The sequence below is a fragment of the Mya arenaria genome, chromosome 4 (assembly GCF_026914265.1).
Source record: "Mya arenaria isolate MELC-2E11 chromosome 4, ASM2691426v1".
Lineage (NCBI taxonomy): Eukaryota > Metazoa > Mollusca > Bivalvia > Myida > Myidae > Mya > Mya arenaria.
The window spans coordinates 41,904,499-41,927,177 of record NC_069125.1 but is presented as its reverse complement, the minus strand read 5'-3'; the positions used below and the strand labels follow the sequence as shown (position 1 = coordinate 41,927,177).

At 35.3% G+C, this 22,679-nt stretch overlaps 1 protein-coding gene across 1 annotated transcript in view; it reads right to left on the bottom strand.

Moving 5' to 3' along the window:
* Positions 1-2,453: 2,453 nt before the first annotated feature.
* LOC128230808 (protein unc-13 homolog D-like) overlaps positions 2,454-22,679 on the bottom strand; it is a 35,873-nt gene continuing 15,647 nt past the window's right edge. Inside the window, exons 7-27 of the mRNA XM_052943249.1 lie at positions 21,750-21,834; positions 21,266-21,401; positions 20,611-20,696; positions 19,773-19,876; positions 19,285-19,444; positions 18,775-18,896; positions 18,393-18,583; positions 16,507-16,619; positions 14,732-14,892; positions 13,287-13,413; positions 11,248-11,316; positions 10,784-10,858; positions 10,400-10,507; positions 9,792-10,073; positions 9,249-9,389; positions 8,345-8,377; positions 6,105-6,263; positions 5,580-5,667; positions 3,738-3,900; positions 2,970-3,189; positions 2,454-2,628 (exon numbers count right to left, since the gene is read on the bottom strand). Coding sequence (XP_052799209.1) covers positions 2,482-2,628; positions 2,970-3,189; positions 3,738-3,900; positions 5,580-5,667; positions 6,105-6,263; positions 8,345-8,377; positions 9,249-9,389; positions 9,792-10,073; positions 10,400-10,507; positions 10,784-10,858; positions 11,248-11,316; positions 13,287-13,413; positions 14,732-14,892; positions 16,507-16,619; positions 18,393-18,583; positions 18,775-18,896; positions 19,285-19,444; positions 19,773-19,876; positions 20,611-20,696; positions 21,266-21,401; positions 21,750-21,834 — 2,770 coding nt within the window. The 3' untranslated portion in view covers positions 2,454-2,481. The remainder of the gene's footprint in view (positions 2,629-2,969; positions 3,190-3,737; positions 3,901-5,579; positions 5,668-6,104; positions 6,264-8,344; positions 8,378-9,248; positions 9,390-9,791; positions 10,074-10,399; positions 10,508-10,783; positions 10,859-11,247; positions 11,317-13,286; positions 13,414-14,731; positions 14,893-16,506; positions 16,620-18,392; positions 18,584-18,774; positions 18,897-19,284; positions 19,445-19,772; positions 19,877-20,610; positions 20,697-21,265; positions 21,402-21,749; positions 21,835-22,679) is intronic.

Sequence of the window (22,679 nt, the reverse complement as noted above, 5' to 3'; positions counted from 1 at the left end):
ATATATTATGATCTTATACCGAAACAAACATTCATCCTCTATATCTTCATAGCAAGGCCAATCAAAACAACATGGCCAAACAAAACAATAAAATATTCAAGATATCTTAACAAAATATTGCACTTATGATACACATAGTTCAAAATGAAACATTAAAGGCACAAAGTTTAAAGGCACGCACAGATCTGGGAGTAGGATTTGATATTGGTCCCAGCACACATACATTAGGTCATAAATCAAAGCACTGTGGGTTAGCAGTGAGACAATCTCTCTGCATTTGTAGGCACATCTTTTTAAAGGCATCTTATGATTTTATGTCAGGATGAGTTAACAATTATTTTCAAAGCTCATCTGTTTTGTTCTTCATTCAAAAAAGGAGCATAACCTGGCAAATACTAAAGTCAAAATTATGAGCCTTGTTAAACATATGCCTTTTTTCTCCAGCAACATGAGTATCAAGTTTTAATTGAATATCTTTAGCAATTTTGAAGTTAAAGTGATTGCATGCATACAACAAGGACACCCAGGCAAGAAAAAAACAACCTATTAGGCAATATATATGAACTCACATACCTTACCTCAAATACATTACTCTTCCAAAATGGACATTATATGACTTAATCAACTACATTCAAATCTGATTGATCATTAAATAACAAGTATTTGGAATCAAACAAAATACGTTTTATGAAAAATTAAAAGATGAATTATCTTTTTTATGAATACATTACGAGTGACTAAAATTTTCTCTGAATTCGAAACTTGTGAAATAAGCTAGACACAAACACATTCAAAACATACATGTAGGAATTTAAATCATTGTATGGCCAGAAAACATGTTTGAAAGTTATTTTTGGACCAAATACTAACAAAAAACTATTTTGTTAAAAAATTACCAAAAGCTACATGTACTCGTACATGTAGTAGTTAAAAAAGGAGCACTGCTCCGGATAGATTATTAGACTTTTGATAAGCACAATAAATTAACGTTATATTGACATACAAGGTACATGTACAACACTATGCCCTTCTTTTGAAAAACTAAATGTGATTAAGACAAGAAGCAACCCACAAACAGGTTTTTCCTATGCCAGAAAAGTGTATGGTAACTGAAAGCTATTGGTGACCAGTTTTGTTGGATATTGTCGTTTGTGTCAGTATTTGGTCCCATATCATATGGCTTACAAACATCAATACTGACCAAACAATGTATGGTCAAACTTTGAAATGTGTCTACAACAAAAATAATTGTAAATCAAATAGCAGTAGCTCAACAAATCATTTATTTTAGATAACGATTAATTTAATATGATTCAAAAACTATTTCCCGATCAATATTTGTTTACATTAAATTGCCAACACATTCGTTGTATAGGAAAGTCAGCACCAATAATAATCTAGTTTTGTAAACATTTAAACATTTAAGACAAGATTCAAACATATTGTTTAGCAAGGGTCATATTTTCTTGTGAAAATATACAGTAATATTGTGAGCTTGATGCAAATATACACGTATTTCATACAACAGACAATAGTAATGCTAACTTTGTCACAGGCTCTGAAAAAGTATGCTGCCAATCCGGGGATCAAACCCGGGACAGCTTACTTGCTAGTCAGGCACTCTACCAACTGAGCTGAACCCACACAGATAACTGACCAGTGAGAGTCAGTATCATGACAACTTCACAAACGTCACACAAATATTTCATATGATAGCAATTCAAATGAGTGCCACAGAGGGAACGCCAATGCTCATCTGTTTTTTCGAGTCCAACAAGGGAAATAACTCAATAACTATTACAGCCAGATTTATACACCTAGTCTTTAACTATTTTTTCTTTACAGCCAAGATTCATGTTTTTGCATGCCGCCGTCACAGGTCTATGACAATAATTCATTTTTGTTCTTAAAAAAACCCAGACCAGTTAATTAAATCAATCAGGTATTATATTAAAACATCAATAAATATTCCTCATTATCATCCATATATCACAAAACAATTTATGACTGATATCAGTCACAGATGCCCAAGACAATAACAAAGATATGTTGCCACAAACATTATTACATTAATGAATAAAATCAAACTACTACCAGGATATCAATAAATAGGACCACAAACTTACCCCCCCCCCCCCGGGACAAAATAAAATTCCCCCTGCCCCCCCCCCCCCCCCCTCCCTCTTCTCAATTATTTATGGCAGACAAAATCCCCAAATGTGATATTCAAATTTCTTTCCATTTTTTAAAGATTATTGAACATATAAATTGTTTATGAAAAAAGACCTATCAGCATACACAAAGGTAATATTGTCATGACTAGCACAACTAACTCATTTACTCCCATCTATACTACAAACACACGATTTAATAGTTAGATTGCACATTTGAAGTTTTTACAATGCAATTATTTCATTTTTATTCTTATGCCTCAGTCGGATATTATACAAGAATGCATTGCTCCATATTCCTGAAATCTCCTCAGTTTGTAAATGTGGAAAAGAAACTGGAGAAAAATCCCCCGCCATCCGGTGGTTTGTCTGTCCGTACAGGCTGACGATGGATAAACCGATTTCGCTCCACAATAAACTTCTTTGCTACCTTATCCCATTCCCGCAAACTTAGGATCTGAAATTTCAAAATGTACTTCAAATGGCTTTCAACCCTTTGAAATAGTTCACCATACGTAGCAGCAATTCCTGTAATACCACTACTCCATTCCAATAGAATCATAAGGCAACATTCAAACAATGTTTCAAATTACGCAAAAAAAAAATTAGTTACCATATCCAAAAGCTGTCCATTGAGATCTGTTTAAATGTTGTATTATATTTTTCTGATTTTCAATCAAAACATAATAGATAATATTGTATACTTTTAAGAAACGTCAACAAAATGTTATTACTGCATAGTGGTTTCGTTTGGCTTGTGAAAAGTTCAGTTACTAGTGAACATAACTGAAGTCATACCTTATAAGGCCCATTGTTTGGCTTTTTTGGTCGCTTGAGGGGCATTATGATAGCAGGCATCCGGTCCATTGACCTTTCAGCCATCCCAACCTTCTTCAAAAAGGTCAGTGGAATGACCACCTCACCCGCAAAATCGTCCCGCCCGATATGGTCGTGGTCAAACACAGACAACAGGATACAACTGCCCGACTGCTTCAATGCCTCCCTCGGTATATTGGGACTGGGGAAAAACAGGAATAAAAACTCATACCCTACGGCTAAGTTATTCAAGTACATTTGCAGTATCTTTATTCTTTCATTTTCATTTCTTACTAGTGACTTCATAATAAGCCTACTCAGTTTATGATTGTTGTTTTGTGTGAGTTCATGCTGTATGGATGTATGATGGCATGCACATCAATTTATCAAACCCACTAGCATCAGAACACCTTGTAGTTCATGTATAATTGAAGTCAATTTTTCACTATATAATAGACAAGGGGAATTGAAATATTAAAGTAATCACCCACATAAGTCAACCACGTTTTTGATGTTTTAAGTAAATAGCTTTAAGAGTCAAGTGTTATAATATATATTCAAACTTTTCATGTTTCTGTCATTGCTATTTCATTTTCAGTTTTAGTAACCTCTCAAGATGAAACAGTTTATACACATATGTCCTTACTGGTTTTGCATCTTTGTTACATCACAGGGGATAAAATAATCATGAATCAACATTTCATTGTTTTCTTTATAAAACTGGGATTAAACTATCTTTAGACCACTTACAACTGGAAGGTGACATTAAAGACGGGGTTGAGGTTCTGCTTGATAATGTGTGTTTTCTGGGAGCGGGAAAATCCAAACAGGCTCTGGGGCTGAAGGCTGACCTCAACATAGGGGTCACTGTATCCGCTGGTGTCCAGACCCGGCAACTCACTGCCACGTAACACTGTGGATGAACAAAATATTTAGTGGCATATGTCCTGTGGGGGTATGTGAGAATACAACAGTTTCTTGTGGTGCACGTTTACCACTACATTAGGGGCCACTGTATCCTGGCCTGGCAACTCCCTGCCATATAATACTATTGATGTACAAACTATTTAGTGGCATAAGACACTGGAGGCGAAAATAATCAAAACCATCTCTGCGGCATGGGCTGACCTCTACATAGAACTTCACAGTCACTGTATCCTCAATCAGTGTCCCATCCAGTGAGGAGATGCAATATACTTCTATCTATTGAAGCATGTGTTTAATTTGCATTTATGAAAAAAAAACATCACTACATGAAAATTTATAATGGTCATGAGTTGGACCTGGTAGATATAACCACCTCTTAAGTCTGGCATAGATAATCAAAGTTGAAAAATGTTAACATAGAGCGAACAAGTCTTGTTTAAAATGTTTATATAAATGAAGTCCAACACAAGCTATACATTAATTATATAAAATTGCAGTGTTTTATCAAATGCATATAAAGTGAGTGTCTCCATGACAATGCAAATGTGTGTACTTGATTCTGGTCAGAACTATCTCAACATTTCAGAAAAATTCCGCAGGCTGATTTTGCATTAAAATATATAATGTGTGTGTCATGTCTTTACATCCTTCTCTGAAAATGTGAAGACTTTATCACATATACTATGAAACTTTTGGTTTCAGAAGCATTGCTTTTTTTTTTTGCTTTGATCCATGTTTCTATCGACAATGGCGGATGGCTGACCACTCTGGTCTCTTGTCATCTTTAATGGATGTTCCGTCATTCCTAATAAATTCAACCCACTTGTAAACAAATAGCTTCCCACAACTTCAAATGTCTCAATTAATACTATACATTCTCTCCTGAAAATATTTTTAGTTCCAAGAACAAATTTCCCATGCTAAGTAATACAATGTGGCCAGTTGGCGACCAAACAACAATGATTTCGCAACAGATCTTCTTGCTGCTTCAAACAACGTCTTTGAATTTAATGAATTGATATGAAGATGTGACATTTGCGTCACATATTTTAGCGCCAAATTACACTATTTAATTACGGTTACATCATACAGAAGAAATTACCACAGTTTCAAAAATGTTGAGATAATTTTAACCCGAGTCAATTCCACATGTTTTGTCAAATTGTTAAATTCATCATTTCTCTATTATCAATGTGGTTTGCATGATGAAATGTACCAGTTAACCAACATTTTCAACTAATTTGCTCATTTTATGGTTAAATTCCGCAAACTTCCTGAACATCCCTCATATTTATGACTAATTTACTTATCAAAAGAAAATCTTATAAACTGTTAGCTTCAACGTTTATTCTGTATAAAGTTTGTAACCATAAAAAGTAAATTGGGCCGATTGTTTATAACTTTGTCAGGTTAACAATGTGATTAATGACATCGTTGTTAACTTTTGAATGTGAAATATTAAAAGATGTGCTCACATATCTAAATAGAAACAAGTACAGCTGAAACAGTTATCTCAAATTTTGTTAGTTTAATACAGCAGATCACAATTGTATTTTTCAAACTTCCATAGCAGTAACAATTTGAAATTTAGCAACGATGATGTTAACAATGTTGTCAACTTGATTAAAACTCTGAACAATCAGCCCATTGAGTTACTTCATTTACCTGTGACAATGGTAGTAATGTTCCCTCTCGTCTCCTCAAGGTACGATGCTTTGTATGCCAGATGCCCGTAGCTTTCTGTCGGTGTAACCTGGGGGACGATTCAAGCAAGGATTTTAGGCGTAACTTCAATTACCGGTATTTAAAATCTGTATTAACATCAAAACATATTAATTGTTTTTATTTTCTCAACTTTAAGTTGTTGTTTTTTAAAACACACACAAATATATAGCAAAAAAAAGAAAACATGATTCTTTTTAATTTATTGCTAAAATCAACTAAGATTCTATATTGTAACCCCAAAATTTTAAAAAGGGGTGATAAAGGCTCAAATAATATTTTACATTACAAAAACTAAAATTGAGCAATATAAAGATATAATCTTAAGTTTCCTATTTTCTGAGGAACAGAATAGTTCAAGCATTAAAAGCATTGAAAAGATTAGATCTAATCACACCTTTCGTGTAAAGGAACAAATAAAAAAATCTTTATCAGAAGATCTCCTTTCAATTACCAAGTACAACCTACCACATCAGAAGCCAGATTCTCGAAGTACTCAAGCATGAGTTTGTCCGTGTGCTTGGCGTTGATATCGAGCATGTCTCGTAGAGCCTCACACTCGGGATTTGCCAACTGACGATCATCCAGACCACTGCGCCCAAAAAATGACATCAAACACCGCAGGTGCTGGAAATGGAAAAGGTTACAGGTTAAGCTTCATTTAAAGGTTATAAAACATAATAAGGTCTGTTCCAATGATAACTAGACACTTTATATTACTGGGGCTGTGTTCAATAACCACCTTAGATTTAACTTAATCTCAAGATTAGAATTCAAGTGTTTTGATTGGACAGTGAATTTAAATAAATAGCCAATGAACTAAATGGAAGCTCCGAGGTGTGCCTAAGGACAAGGATAATTATGATATTGAATATAGCCCCAGGTGTCCATTTTGAGAGAACATGAGAAAAGTGGCCATGGGTTGGGATCCATTCTCTGCCCTCTTGGGTGAGAGGCATATGCATTTGCACTTCACTACCTTAACATAATAAACAAGAGGCACATCAGTGCCTGTGCTCCACTGGCCAAAAGGTTCAAGCAAAGACCACCTAACGAACATTTTCGTCAAGTTTCATAGAAATACAATCATCAATTTTTGAGGAGAAGTTATTTAAAAAAATTTTTTACTTTAATAGCTCTGGCTGCCATGTTGTGCAGTGGACCGAAATGATTTGGGCAATTTGAGTAAAGGAGCACCAAACAAACATTTCTGTCAAGTTTTATCGAAAAAAGGTCATCGGTTTCGACGACAAGTCGTATAAAGTTTTTTTTATTTTTTAGCTCTGGCAGCCATGGTGTGCAGTGGACTGGAACCATTTAACAAATTTTGGTTAATGACCACCCAAGGAACATTTCTGTCAAGTTTCATCAAAATCTGATCATCGGTTTCTGAGAAGATGTTCTTTAAAGGTTTTTCTATTTTTTTGCCCTGGCAGCCATGTTGTGCAGCGGACCGGAACCATTTGAGCAATTTTGGTTAAGGACCACCCAAGGAACAATTCTGTCAAGTTTCATCAAAATCTGCCTATCCGTTTCAGAGGAGATGTCGTTTAAAGATTTTGCTATTTTTAGCTGTGGCGGCCATATTGTGCAATGGACCAGAACCATTTGAGCAATTTTAATAAAGGACCACCCAAGGAACATTACTGTCAAGTTTCATTGCAATACGATCATCGGTTTCTGAGGAGAAGTCGTTTAAAGGTTTTTCTATTTTTACCTCTGGGGGCCATCTTGTGCAGTGGACCGAAACCATTGAAGCAAATTTGATAAAGGACCATCCAAGGAACAATTCTTTTAAGTTTCATCAAAATCTGATCATCGGTTTCTGAGAAGATGTTCTTTAAAGGTTTTTCTATTTTTTTGCCCTGGCAGCCATGTTGTGCAGCAGACCGGAACCATTTGAGCAATTTTGGTTAAGGACCACCCAAGGAACAATTCTGTCAAGTTTCATCAAAATCTGCCTATCCGTTTCAGAGGAGATGTCGTTTAAAGATTTTGCTATTTTTAGCTGTGGCGGCCATATTGTGCAATGGACCAGAACCATTTGAGCAATTTTAATAAAGGACCACCCAAGGAACATTACTGTCAAGTTTTATCAAAATCTGCCGAACCGTTTCAGAGGAGATGTCGTTTAAAGATTTTGCTATTTTTAGCTCTGGCGGCCATATTGTGCAATGGACCGGAACCATTTGAGCAATTTTGGTAAAGGACCACCAAAGGAACATTCCTGTGAAGTTTTGTCAAAATCCGCTTATCAGTTTCAGAGGAGATGTCGTTTAAAGTAAAAGTTTACGCACGCACGCACGCACGCACGCACTCACGACGGACAATCTGTGACGACATAAGCTCCATGGCCTTCGGCCAGTGGAGCTAAAAATTATATAACACACGCTTTTAAAGGTTGAAGTGGTGTAATGGTAAACATGTCTGCTCTTTCTTCTGGGGTTCAAAAGCCATCAAGGGCCCCTCAGAATTGATACCAGTACCAAACTTTTAACAGGTATTTACTTAAACTTGATTCGCCATATCTTACAACTATCTATTTATTTAAACATGCATCACTAAACTAATGCTCATTAACTCTTAGTTGATTCAATTTAAAATCTTCTAACAAATTCCCATTATGAATGTATTTGACTTTACAGAAAAATGAAATCAGAATTTAGAAAACAAATTCAAAAAGAACTTTAATGCATGTAATGACATACCGACTTCATTTGCAGGTAGTACTCTGGATGGTTCTGAAAAAACAATGTAGGAAAATTTATTTCCAGTCCTTTTGATACATATTTAAAATATAAATGTAAAATTCAACTAAAGCTATCACAGCAGTGATGAATACCCCTAAACGTTGACTGCATCGACACAGAAATGGTAAATGGCCACGTTTGGAATTAACAACATATGCATTAGAAAACTATTCAACATTCTGCCATTGGTATGTCAGCCTGAAGAATTTTCAGACCATTTTGTTACTAGAAAAGTCCATTTCATCTGTGAGAGTGAATGAAATGCCAAAGAAAATCCTAGGTGCACAATTTCCCTTGCTGAACAACATTCCTATGAAGTTTCATATATGTAGGTGCAATACTTTTTGTGGTACATGTATAACAAGTTCTGGGGCTGTTACTCCAAAGTGTTAGACAAAGTGAAATGTCACACAAATTGAGGGTGCACAATTTCCCATGCTGACCAACATTCCGTTGAATCATGTCTATAGAAGAAATACTTTTAGAGCTACATACAACAAAAGGTTTTATGAGGTAGGATGTGCGTAACCCCAATATAACCCTCAGATATATCTAGCTGTGAGTATATAAAGTTTAACTGATTTTGTCAGGGAATATAGAATTTTGCAGAATATAAAAAAACACATATAATACACATTTTTATACAACCTCATTTATGACATAATTATACCAACCCCAGCATGTATCTAAGCGCACCATAACAATACAACAATGGATCATTATATAAGCTGCTTGATCATGTAAGGATTATGAACTGCTTGATCATATTAGGAAACAGTTTTGGCATAAGCTGGTGTTTGAAAGCATCTTCATATTTCTTTCAATGAAACCAAGCAAGTGCTTATACATGACAAACACTCACCCCAGGTTTTAACTGAGCACACAGTGTAGATATTACGACCGACCATAGCTGCTCAATCATGTATGGAAACATTTTCGGCATAAGCTGGTCCTCAAGCGTCTGCAGATTGGTTGCAATGTAGCCCAGCAATGGGTCCACTGACTGTAAGGTAAAGAAGATATTGTATGACCTAATAACTGGATTGTGTAAACCCTTGATAATTATCAAGTTTATTTAAAAAAAGCAAGTTATTGAAATCCAAACCTACATTATTTTTTTAATCAAAAGAAGATTTTGAAAAAATTTAATATATACTGGTAGTTTCATGTTTCTTCTTTGAGGAAAGAGAGTCCCTACTACATTTTAATTAAATCAAGCTTCCATGTTTAAAGAATCATTTCCATTATAAGAAGGAAACAATTGCAAGAACACGGTTAGATACACCATTGCAAAAATGCTCAAACCTTTATGGAAAATTCACCTAGATACAGTAAAAAAAAAAAACGTAATTCTATGTATTGCATTTGATGCCATTCCATTTTTCAAAACGACAAACAAACATACAGAAGTCTTCTCCGGGGATTTTTTTGTGAAGAGCTCCGTGAATCGATCAATCACCACTTTCATCTTGTCACAAATTTGTTGTAGCAGGCCTGCACATTTTGACAAAATTTCCTCATTGGCTGTGTCAATTAGGCGTTGAAGCGTGTCATGTGCCTGCTTGCCAACAGCGTCATCGTTGTGGCTTGTGGAAATCATCATGATCACCGTGTCCCAGGCTAGCAGCTCAGAGAGTTCCGATAGGTACAGCCTAACATGCTCAATGTTGTTCACGGTTATACACAACTGAAAGGGTCATAACTAGTCCAAGTCAACCAGATTTCAACTACATCCATGTTCATCATACACCTACATGTATCTCTTTACCACATGACTTCACTCAACCTCACAGCTAAATGTTGTCTTGTTAAAATTGCTAAACAAGTGTCCTAATGTGACATTTATAACAAAAAAATAAATAGTTGAATTTGAGTGTGCAAGGCTTGCAATTTATTATTCAATGTAATGCAAATTTTTAATGTAGTAAGGTGTTTGACACTTCTTAAGATATTCCATTGCATGCATGGACAAGACTTGATTCATTGTGGATTCCTGAGGAGCATATGTCTTACCCTGTCATTGATATCAAATTCAGCATTTCGGTTGTTGTCATAGTAACAGTTCCTTTCCAAGATGGACTGAATCTTCTGAGCATAAAGTCTTGCTCCATCACAGATAATCTGAAGATGAACAAGACCATTTGAGAATTGCTATGCCTATCATAGTGGAATAACCAAACAGTTAAAGGCTTTACTTATGATGCAAGCAAAACTCTGCAAATAGTAGTGTATTTAAGAAAGTAATTCTGAATATGAACTTAAAGGTAAATAATATTTATAACATACACATAATTTAAGCATAGTAAATAAGGATTATGAATTATTGTACAAGTATATAACTTCAATTAAGGTTGATTGTCAGAAACTGATTGTTCTATCGATAATACTTGTACATACATCGGTGACATTGATCACCCCCATCAAGGCACTGTCCGGGTCTCGGATATCTATCTTCCTCCATTCTCCAATCACCTTCAAATTGAAAACATGATTTGTGATGAACATGATGAAAGATTATAAATACGATGTAATTCCAAACCATAATACACCATTGTTATGTGACAGGACATTGAAGATATTAGTACCGGTATGCTGTCTAAGATTCACAGTCTACAATAAAATACATGTATGCGTATAACATAGTGCATTGATCACACTTAAAGTGCCATACATGTGTAAAATAGTCTCACTTAAATAACAGATATAATTTACAAGATAAAAGATTTAAACCTAAGCATAACAAGAAAGGATGTCGACAGACAAATGAGTTCTAAAAAGGCTAATGTCACAACCAAAAAATATGCAATTTCTAATGATTTATATGAAAGACATAATTTTCAAGATATGATAGAGAAACAAACCTGAGCAAAACATGACAGGACGTCAACAGAGGAATGCGAGTATTTCACCAGGCTCGTCACAACAACAACCTGAAAGTATGATGGGGCACATTTAAATCTCTGCAAAGACATGGCACTCATCTTTAGGTCACAAATGGAAATTAGCAAGCTGGTTAAAGGCCTAGTTTAAGCCTTCTTTAAGTGACACCCCCATCCACCCCAAATCGGTGTATATAGTACACAACCTCTGTGTATTGATCTTAATCTAATTGCCTGGTGAGTATTATCAGATCTCTGATCTGAGTATCCTGCTGTAGTTTTTATTATAGAAATGGACCCTAAATGGCCCTGACCCAATAAGCAAATACACAGGAAATTGGCCCTTACTGTGACACCAGTGCAAATAGCAGGAGATGCACAGCAGGGAATTGTCATTTCAAACATTCGTTAAACTAGGCCTTTAAAAACAAACAAAAAATATATTCAATGAAAGATCTTAAACATATATTTGTAAAAGGCTTCTACAATTTCACAAATCGAAGCATATTGACGTCATGTCAATTTGTTGATAATGATTTCCGTTTCAGGGCTTGTTTGTATATACTGTGAAATCATTAATGTTCGTGGGACATTAATGTTCGTGGTTTTCGTGGGTGGGGTGATCCACGAATTTAAGATCCCACGAAATATAGTCCTTTTACTCACCTTTTCAATTGCCTTGTTATGTATACTATGTAATGTACGCACATAGTATATTCTTCACAGAGGTGCAGTATATAGTGTAAATACCGAACTCACTGTATATCTTACTATTATTGTTTTGGTAGTATATTATATTTGCCTTTAACAAATAACAAACTAAATCAATTCATTATTTCTTTAAAGAAATATTTAATCAATTAAATTGATTGTTTACTCAAATATACGCACCTCTTCGGTGTTTTCACAGTTTACAAAATTCTTAATTGGTATTCAATGGCTTCGCTGATTAGGGTGCATCTTCTTTTATGACCTTAATTTCCAATGAAATCGATAATTGATAGGGTATATGCACTAATTGGCATGTTGTACCACTATTGCGAGTCATAAACCGTATGACGTAGAAGAGGGAAATCATGTGCCCAGCACGTGGAGATAATGCAGACGATTTAGGACGATCGCAGTTTAGGAATTTTTTTTGCAGAAATGGAAAACCACGATTTCAAGTACCCACGAAAATGTAAAATTTCGACAAACCACGAAATTTCATGCCAACAAATATAAATGTTTTCACAGTAATCCATTTCTATGGCAACTTTATGTATTTGTCAAGCGAATGCGTCAGCATATAGGATGGTCGTTGTTGCTCCTAGATGTTTATTCAGTTGTAGGAACATGGTCCTGTGACAGCTGTTAATGTAAATGCAAAGGAGTGAGCAATGAGAGAAGTAAAAAAAATTGTCAACATACTAACATTGTTTCCATGGAAACCTTGGTGAAGGCATTAATGCTCTGACAAAGCAAACATGATTTAATAGAGTAAAGATGCTAAGTAAAAGTCACAGCATAATACATATTACAAAATAATTTGATGAAAAACTTATTTCCTTAATCATATGATTTATAAAATAAAGAAATGACAAGGCCATATGTGATTTCTTAAAGGGTTCATGGTTGCTAAGGAATGTGAGGATTAATAGAAAAGCAAGCCATTGTCGAGGTAGTCATTGGTTACTAAGAAAGTGGTTGCTAAGGACCATACAAGGAACATTACTGTTCATTTTGGTTGAAATTGGCCCCCTGGTTTAGTAGGATATGTTGTTTGAATGAAAATTTTGACAACAAACACATGATGGACACTCAATCATCACAATAGCCAACCCTTGAGCACTTTGTGCACAGGTGAGACTGATGGCTGCTGGATGTTACATTTTTAACTCACGGTGAGTTAAAAATGTAACATCTAGCAGCCATCACCACAGTCACTAAGCTTCAACAGTACCGCAACATGTTTTTGACATAATCAACCTAAAAATAGGTCCTGCAAAAAAACACAACAAAAAAACACAAAAAACCCATACATCTTTGTCAATTTCAAGGGCCTTTTCCATGCGCTGCACACACTCAGTGCGAAATGTCTGTAGCCAGTAGTTCATTGACTCCTCAAACCAATCTTGGTAGTGTGACAGACCAAGGCGGAAGGAGTCCCTGCAAAATAAAATAACTGATGAATACTGATACTAAAGTGCTTTTCACCAAGGAACAAAGTCAGAGCCCTACAAACTTTTGAATGTAAAATAACTGAAAATTTTAACCAAATTTTTGTTGAATAACCTTCAAGGGGTTGCAGCCAGACCAACATGCATATATGTACAATTCAAACATAAAGATTTAATTAAAATGAAAGTCTGTTGTAGATTTTTTGGAATTTATCTGCATGATCCACTTATTAGTTGTATGATCATTTTAAACATAGGTACATGGCCATTTTTAAATGCTAAACTAGACAAGGGCCCAAGTCCAAGTCTAGACTTAGATTCAGAAAAGCACTATTATTAATTTACAAAGAATCATCTTTATTCCACTGGATTTACAAAAATAAATGTAAGAAATGGTACAATTTCAAATACATGTAGTAATAAAATAGAGCATTTTTTCCTTGTAAAAACTCAATCAGATGGAAAGGTTTACCAAGTTTCCGCAAAACACCCTGCGCGAGGGTCGGGATGAACCTATCTTACACGAGCGGCTATGGTAGATGCTTTTTCTCCCACCTCAGTTAAACAAAATTAAGTAAAAATGTATTTTTTTGCTGGAACTCTTTTGTGCTTAGTGAAAATAATTGCGTATGGATATGCGATAATTCATGGTTGTCATGGATATTCGCGCAGTGATTCAGAGTATGTAAATGGTCTGATCGGTCTTTAAATAGTTCTAAGAAGAGTGAAGCATTATTTCTTGAAAGGTGCGTGGAAACTGTTTTTTGGTGACATTTGAAGTGAGAAATAATTAACTAGCGTTCTAAATATTGACACAAGACAAGGTTTCCATGATGCGCTACAGACGACAGTCTTCAACAAGGGAGGTAATTACAATGTGGTGACCATTAAAAGAAGTTCCATACGGGCATTTTATCTTCGTCCGTGGGCAAGATAAGAATTTCTAGCATGGTTAAATTAATGGATCTACTGATCTGAGGTGGGAGAAAAAATTATGCAGTTTGGCCACTTGAGTCTGAACTCAGACTTCAGACATGTCCTTAATCATGACACTTGCAGCTACAATTCCAACCACGCGTTTTTTGCAATGCACCACAGTTTTTCCTTACAGCCGACGTTATCTGTTTAATCTGTTTTAATTAAGGTTAATAAAGGAAGCTGTAAATCATTAATGAACATATTCCACTGCATTGGCTACTGCCGAATACGTCCCCACAATTGACAGCAACAACACAATTTCCCGTAGAGCAGCAATGTGTTTTTTTGCAAAATATGTGTGGTTGGTAGTGTATTTAACATCTACCTACCTCCTGCTGACATTTTCCCTAATCACACCATGCAGTGTACGCACGGAGAAATACAATCTCAGTGACTGCCTGCTTGCCATCATGATGTTCACAGAGAAATTGTGGTAGCGTTTCTTATACTGATTCATCTTCTCCGTGATCTTCATCGACTCTGCCGAGATCTGAAGGAAATAGCATTTGGGTAAAAAATTGTAGAATAAAATATTTCTGCTTCAATTTCGCCTTTAATGTTAATTAGCAGATGCTGTATATAATTAATTCTTCATGCCCAAACAATTTTTTCATCGATCACAACTGTTAAAGTTTCCTCTTGAAATTCAATACATTGGAGGTATTTCAAGTATTATGTTTTCCTTTAAATAGACATCTACGCCCCTTCCACTAACAGTTAAAATAACTCCTTCAATTGATACATACATGTATTAAAAAATAAAATGAACAATCAAGTGTAAATTTATCAGCCTAACAAGTATATTTAAGTGAATTAATTACTTGAAGGAAAACATTATTATGGTAAAAGAGGACAACATTTATTGACATTTTAATCAACTAAAAACCACAAAACCTAAAAATTTTAGCTAAAAGGCCAATTGCATCAAGGATTCTCGGTTCGTTTCTTACTTACAGTTCAGAAATGAAAATTTCATCAAGCTGTCACCGTCTTATAGAAACCACTTTTTAATTTTCTGAGGGAATGGCCCCTTGGTGCCTTCAAAATTATATGAGCATATCATATAAAAAATATTAACATACAATTTAGTTATTAAAAGAAACAAAGGGCAATTATTCTGTAGTTAACTATAATAGAGTTAAGGTTCCTGTACACTGCACTTCCTCTCATTAAGTTCTATCACTGAATGAAGTTTATTTAAATTCCATGTGGTAGTTTTCAAGTTATGCTCTGCACCAAAAAAAAATGCAACCGATCTTTCACAGGGTGACTTAAATATACACTTTAAATTTCATTTGTAAGGGGTATAACAAGAGCTGTCACAGAGACATCGCACTCAACTATTCCGCCGCTTTTTGGTGTATGGATTGAAAAGTTTTGGCGAAACATGCATGGATCACTGTTAGATTAGATTTCAATGCAATACATGATGTGCTGAGATATTTACATATATTGAATTGGAAAATATTTGAGGTGGTACGCAAACTTTAATGTAAATTCTAAGAAAAAAAGGGGCATAATTTTGTCAAAATGCTTGATAGAGTTACCTCCTCCTGTGTACAGGTTGGGGGCATGATGGTGAACAAGCGTGCAAAGTTTCAAAACCAGATGTCAATGGACTTTGAAAATATTTGAGGTGGTACGCAAACTTTAATGAAAATTCTAAGTAGAAAAAGGGGCATAATTTTGTCAAAATGCTTGATAGAGTTACCTCCTCCTGTGTACAGGTTAGGGGCATGATGGTAAACAAGCGTGCAAAGTTTCAAAGCCAGATGTCAATGGACTTTGAAAATATTTGAGGTGGTTCGCAAACTTTAATGTAAATTCTAAGTAGAAAAAGGGGCATAATTTTGTCAAAATGCTTGATAGAGTTACCTCCTCCTGTGTACAGGCTGGGGGCATGATGGTGAAAAAGTGTGCAAAGTTTCAAAGTCAGATGTCAATGGACTTTGAAAATATTTGAGGTGGTACGCAAACTTTAACTTAAGTGGGTACGCGGACGCCAACGCTCGGGTGACTAGGATAGCTCTCCTTATTCTTCGAATAGTCGAGCTAAAACACTTTACAATTTGATGTTATTTTGAGAATGTTCAGAAATCCATACCATTTTCTCCAGGGTAAAGCTGACGAGCCTGTAGTAGTTGATGCCGAGACTGTTGAAGAACAGTCGCAACACTGGCAGAATCGTGCAGTGGGAAGCAGTCACATTTACCAACTCTGCAACAGTAAAACACAAAGATTTTATAATTGGGAATATTAAATATGGTAATAAACAAAATGAATAAATGAAGTCCTTGGTCTCGTGCTTAAATTCAATGACATCTGGATTCAGTGTTTAAGAAAGAAGCTACAAAAATTCAAATCATGTTTTTATTATGTTCTATTGTTTCCGGAGTAATGGACAACCTGGTTTCACTATGTATGGAAATAATAACAACACTTGTTTGAATTGAAATAAGGGCATTTATTCTAGAATGCCGGAAGTTTAAAGTTATTTTTCCATATCTGGACAGCTAAAAAACCGCCATAATGTAAGAACAAATATAAAATATAAAAACAAAAGGAATAAGAAAATAAAAATAAAATAAACTCAAAAGTGAGGTGAGCCAATAATGTCTTACGTTGTAGGGTAGGAGGAGAGGAGGAGGTGGTTTTCCAAATTTTTTTTAGCGTGGTTCTGCTTTGAATCTGAACGAAGAGTGATGGAATAGGAGTGCCTTGATTGGCTGATATTAGTCACGTGGTTTAAAGTTTCGGTCACATGATTTAAGACGATAAGACAATTGGCTCTGACGTCATTGGTCTAAATATACATCTTATTAATATCAAACAAAGACATAAATACTTTTATATGTTTATAAAATTCATTTATGTTCTATTGTTTCCGGAGTAATGGACAACCTGGTTTCACTATGTATGGAAATAATAACAACACTTGTTTGAATTGAAATAAGGGCATTTATTCTAGAATGCCGGAAGTTTAAAGTTATTTTTCCATATCTGGACAGCTAAAAAACCGCCACAAGGAACGACCGCCAGATGAAACCAGGATGTACAAAACCGGACGAGTTAAGGGAACTGCATTGAACTCAGAATTTTTTTTTTTTTTAAAAGTATATATATATATATGTAATAAAAAGAAAGATACATACTATGAACAACATACATGACTAGACAATGATGCAATAGTAGGGAAATTGGCAAGACCAGCTGGCTCCACCAGACTGGTGTACGTACACCCTTTAAATAAATACAGCAAAGAACATATATGTAATCAACATTGATGAAAGTCACTATCATCCGGCTGGCTCGACCAGACTCAATTAAAAATGATGCGCTTTATAGCTGTTTTCAGCATATCAGGCGAGCGTTGGGAAGGCGAGGCATTTCGGGAACAGCTCAAGACCTCATTCTCATTTTTATTATAGAATAGCTTTTAGAAGAATTCTTACAATTTTTTTCATATCTTTTAATTATCTTGATTGAACAATTTGTTATCAAATCTATTTTGTAGCAAGCAAATCATTTTTTAAGTCGTGATTCTAAAATTTAGTCACACAAAGATGCAATCATTATTCCACAAAACAGCTTGTCAAGAATCTTAGGCGATTTCTTTCCCAGTTACTCAATTGAACAATGCAACCTAATGCTTAAATATATTATTGTAATTAAGTACAAACTATACATTAAGTGCTTCATTAACCAAACGCCAAAAACCTATCAAAATTCAGAACAATTTCACACACCCATACAAATTTTTATATCATTTGAAAAAAAAAGGCCACCATCTAAACCATCATAACTTACTTTCCTACTAAAATAAATAAATGTTTTTACCTTTCATGTATCTCCTTTAACATACATCAACAGTGATAATTATTTTCACATTTTAAACACCCCATCATTGTTCTGCATGAAATCAATAACTGATTGCCTTTACACTTATTAAGTTCATGCACAAAGTTGACAGCATCTCAATTTTTTTCTTACCAATGAGATTTTCAATCTCCACCGTAACCTTGTCCCTGACCTTCGTCTTTGTCTCGTGGACCTCAGCCACACGTTCCTGGATCCAATCCTCAATCCCTGCTTGAAGCTTCTTCGTGAGACGGTCTGATATGTCAGCCTTTGGGTCACAGCTGGCTTCCCAAAGGTCAAGGCTTAGCAGCTGGACTACCACACTGAAAGTGCAGGGTAAGTTAAAGGTTTACAAGAATGACTGGCCAGGTGAATTTCCTAGAATGTTTTTGATACAAGGAAGTTTACAAAGACGAATCTAGCTGTAATAAATGTATCTACCATTAATTGTTAATATCAATGACATAATTTACAATAAAATTAGAATAAACTTATTACTTATGAAAATATGTACCAAAGTCTGGCTTTGAGCACATGGAGAGTTTCCATGGAAGGAGGAAACAGGGGAGGTAATTCATCCACCTTGCTACTCTTCAGTTGAATGTAACGTGCTGCCACACGCCGGTAGTTTGACAACTGGGGAAAAAGGCACTACATGTTAAAAAAATCATACTAATTCTATAAGTTATACATATATATTAGTGAACTCTTAAGCTACATCATAAATTGACTGTAGATATTAAGGGAACACTTAGGAAATACATCATGAATAAAGAGTGTGAATACATTTTTTTTTTTTACAACATGATCATTTACTCAAAACTAATGGAATGGTTCACATTGTTCTCCTTCTCTTTCATTTTCTTAAAACAATTCATCCATATATCTGGCATTTATATCCTACTTTATAATTTAAAGCAGACCTCTTTAAAAGGAAACAACAACACAGGCAGAAAACAAAATGCACATTTTCCATTTGTTTCTTAATTCTTCTTTCATGGTAAACATTAATAACTAGCCAAACCTCGATATCAGTGAGAGGCATGCGATCTATGACGTTCTGCTGGCCTATCTGCATGGCCGCCCAGGTAATATGTAGGTCCTCGAGGGCGTACAGGAGAGTAAAGTCTCCCCTGTCATCAAGTTCATCCTCACACTGCAACTCCAGCAGACAGATCACATTCCTGCAGGAGATTCACCATTTTAATACTCTGCATATTCTGTGTATGTTATTTGTAAATTCCTTCAATCAGTCTAACAAATAGTTTTGTTTGTCAAAAAACTTTTTCAAGGGTGAGAAGCAATCTCTGACCTGGCATGGTTTGATACACTTGTGAAAGCCAGGAATAAAATATCCTGAAGGTATAAATTTACAATCAAATGATGAAATTTTGAAAACATAACATTAGCATCTTTTGAGAGACAATTGTTGGAAACAAACTTCAAAGAAGATAGCTTCATAAATTTGCAAGCTTCTTCCATCTAGGATGTTAGTTAAAACATAGACATTACACAATAGCCTGTGAGAGCTTGGATATGCAGTGGGCTTCTGCAAACATCTTCAGGATTCTGTGGTCTTTCAGACTCATGCATCCATACTGGTCACCTACGTGCCTCTGTAATAGAAAAAACATCATTCAAACAATGCACTACATTCTAAAAGACCAAACTCCTCTATTTTTAATTCATCATTTGGTCCCCCACTCTTTCCCCTCTCCTAAAATAAACAAAATAGGTCAAGTGCACTAAGTTTAAAAAAATAAAGAATTTAAAGAGTGAAATGTCAAGCCTATAGGTACTTGTGTCAACTCGTAGACAAATGAATATTTTTATGTTCAAAATATAATCCTTAATATGGAATTGCACAGTCTTTGTTATTTCAAGAGATATGAGCAGACTGTATTCATATGACCACTGACCTCTAACTGTGCACATCATCCTAATACCATGATAAATTGTGGCGAGTTATTTCAAAATCCTTCAAGTGGTTCAAGAGACATGGAGTGGACATGATATGTATTTATATGACATTTGACCTCTAAGTTTGACCTTGAACAGAGCTGGTTGTAACTTCTACTCTTCACATTGTCTCAGTATCATCGGGTAATCATTTGTGGCAAGTTATTCCCAAATCCTTCAATCTGTTCAAGAGATATGTAGTGGACACAATTTGTGATGGACAGACAGCAGACAGATAGTCGGACGGACAGACAACTCGAGCAAAAACAATATCTCCCCAATGATGCAGGAGATAATATTGTTCAACTTCACTAAATCAAAAAGTACTTAACCATTACTGACTCTTCCATGTATGTTAATGTGTTACAAATAAGGGAATTATAATCTTTACAGAGGGATTTTTCCTGGATGTAGCATAGGTGTGTTTGAGGAACTGTCGGTAGGCCTGTAGATAATCCTCACTGGAATAGTGACATCCTTCCCCAGGAGCCTGAAACAATGGTAAAACACAGTGAGATGAGTGGTTAGGGACATAACTGTGAGGTCGAATTATTGTTTATCCACCCCCAAACTCTAACATTGGAAAACATGGAGAGGGTAGTGGTTCAAAACGTGTAAACGCAAGTGTACTACTGCTTGAATATACTTCAAGCCTGTTAACCAAAGAGTATGATTTTAATGACTGTCCAAGGCATCAATTTTTTTCAATAAATGTTGGGTTAAATTTTAGCAAAGCCGCTGCAGAACGAGGGTCAACGCTTCTCCATTGTCATTTTTTTTCAAACAACTCTTGAGTTTGGGCAAAAAAACACAAAAATCATCAAAATTATTTCAGTCAGAGAAAAGGGCCCCGATATTCATGAGCATATTGTCTCTGGAAACATGTGTTATAAGTTTCATTTGAATGGCATTAACAAATGTTTAGTTATTGTCAAAGCCACAGTAGGGTTGACAATACCTCAACATTGTGTCTTCAAAAAACAAACAAGCTAACAAAGTCTTTGAAAAGCCGATTTTGTTTACAGATAAGAAAACATCTATGTGACTGTCACCATGGTAACTCACCAGCCTGTATGAGATACTCAGTCTAAGGTGACACTTGCCCACTGCACGTGGTTTGCCCTTGCTTGGGGCAATAGACATGATATCGTACCATTCGTCTGTACCCAGGGCCAAAATATCCTATAATGGAAAAAAGCAGTTTATAGCAGGGAAAGAATTTAAAGCAGGGAAAGAATTTAAAAAAGATTTCTTTTCATATGAAATGTTTATTTAATAACTCTATTTATTTTGACTTATGTGCACGTGTTAAGTTTGTTACTTTAGTCAACATTTAATACTTGCACTGGCAATAGTGTGCCTTTAAGGTAATATATTTAAATGGCCACACACATAGGTTTGTTTCATGAAAGGATTTTTATGTATATGATTTTGCATTTTATTTTTAAAACATGATCACTTGATTAATCACTCTGGTCATTCAATCAAACCCTTCAACCAATGACATTTAATAAAACAATGAAAACTTACCCTGACAGGAACAACGATTTTCCCAAAGCAACCGTCAGAGATAGTGGTGTCTTGTTCACTACTGTGTCGTAGTACACTCAGAAACCTAAATATATACCAAGCAAATTAATCAGGAATATTTGCCAGGTTAAGTTTAACTACAGCTATGACCATATCCCCTGAAGCTGCTTGGACACAGTCATGGTTAAATGTCATACTTTTCAACAAACATGAGTATTTGCGTTATGAAGCTTTGTAGTATAGTTGAAAAATGTGGCTAAATGTGACACAAGCTTTTTCAGACTGTAGTAAGTTAAGTTAGAGTAGGTGAAATGTGAAACAAATTGTTGTTCCACAATTTCCGATGCTCAAAAGCATTCCTTTTAAGTTTCATGAGTGTAATTGCAATACTTTGAGAGCTACATTTTTTTACTAAGCCAAGAGCTAAAAGTATTTGTTAAACCAAATTAAGTGTCAAACAATCAGCAGGTGCATAATTTTCCATGCCACCAGGTGGAATTCTTTTGGAGCTTCAAGGGAACAGAAAGGGACAGGACAAGGTTTGAGGGAATGAGTACAAGTACCTCTTATACAATATGTTGCCTGCTTGGAGCGTCCACTTTGGAAAGGGAAAACGATTAAACAATAAATAAGTGTGAGGTAGACTGATGTTACTAGACCATATGTTTCCATATTGACAAGTTGGGTAATAATTGGATAAAAGAATGCTCAAGCTAGTGAGTGGACAACGTGAATTTGGTAAAATCTTGACAATTCAAAGACCATTAATCTTCAAATTAACCTTGTGATCTAGATCTGGTTGTTGATCTCACTCAGCCAAGATATTCTGAGAATAAACACTGAAGTCAAGTTTGGTAAAGATTAAATATTAATAGCTTATTGGAGGTAAAAAGAGTAGATATGAAAGTATGATGGCATGGAAAACAACAA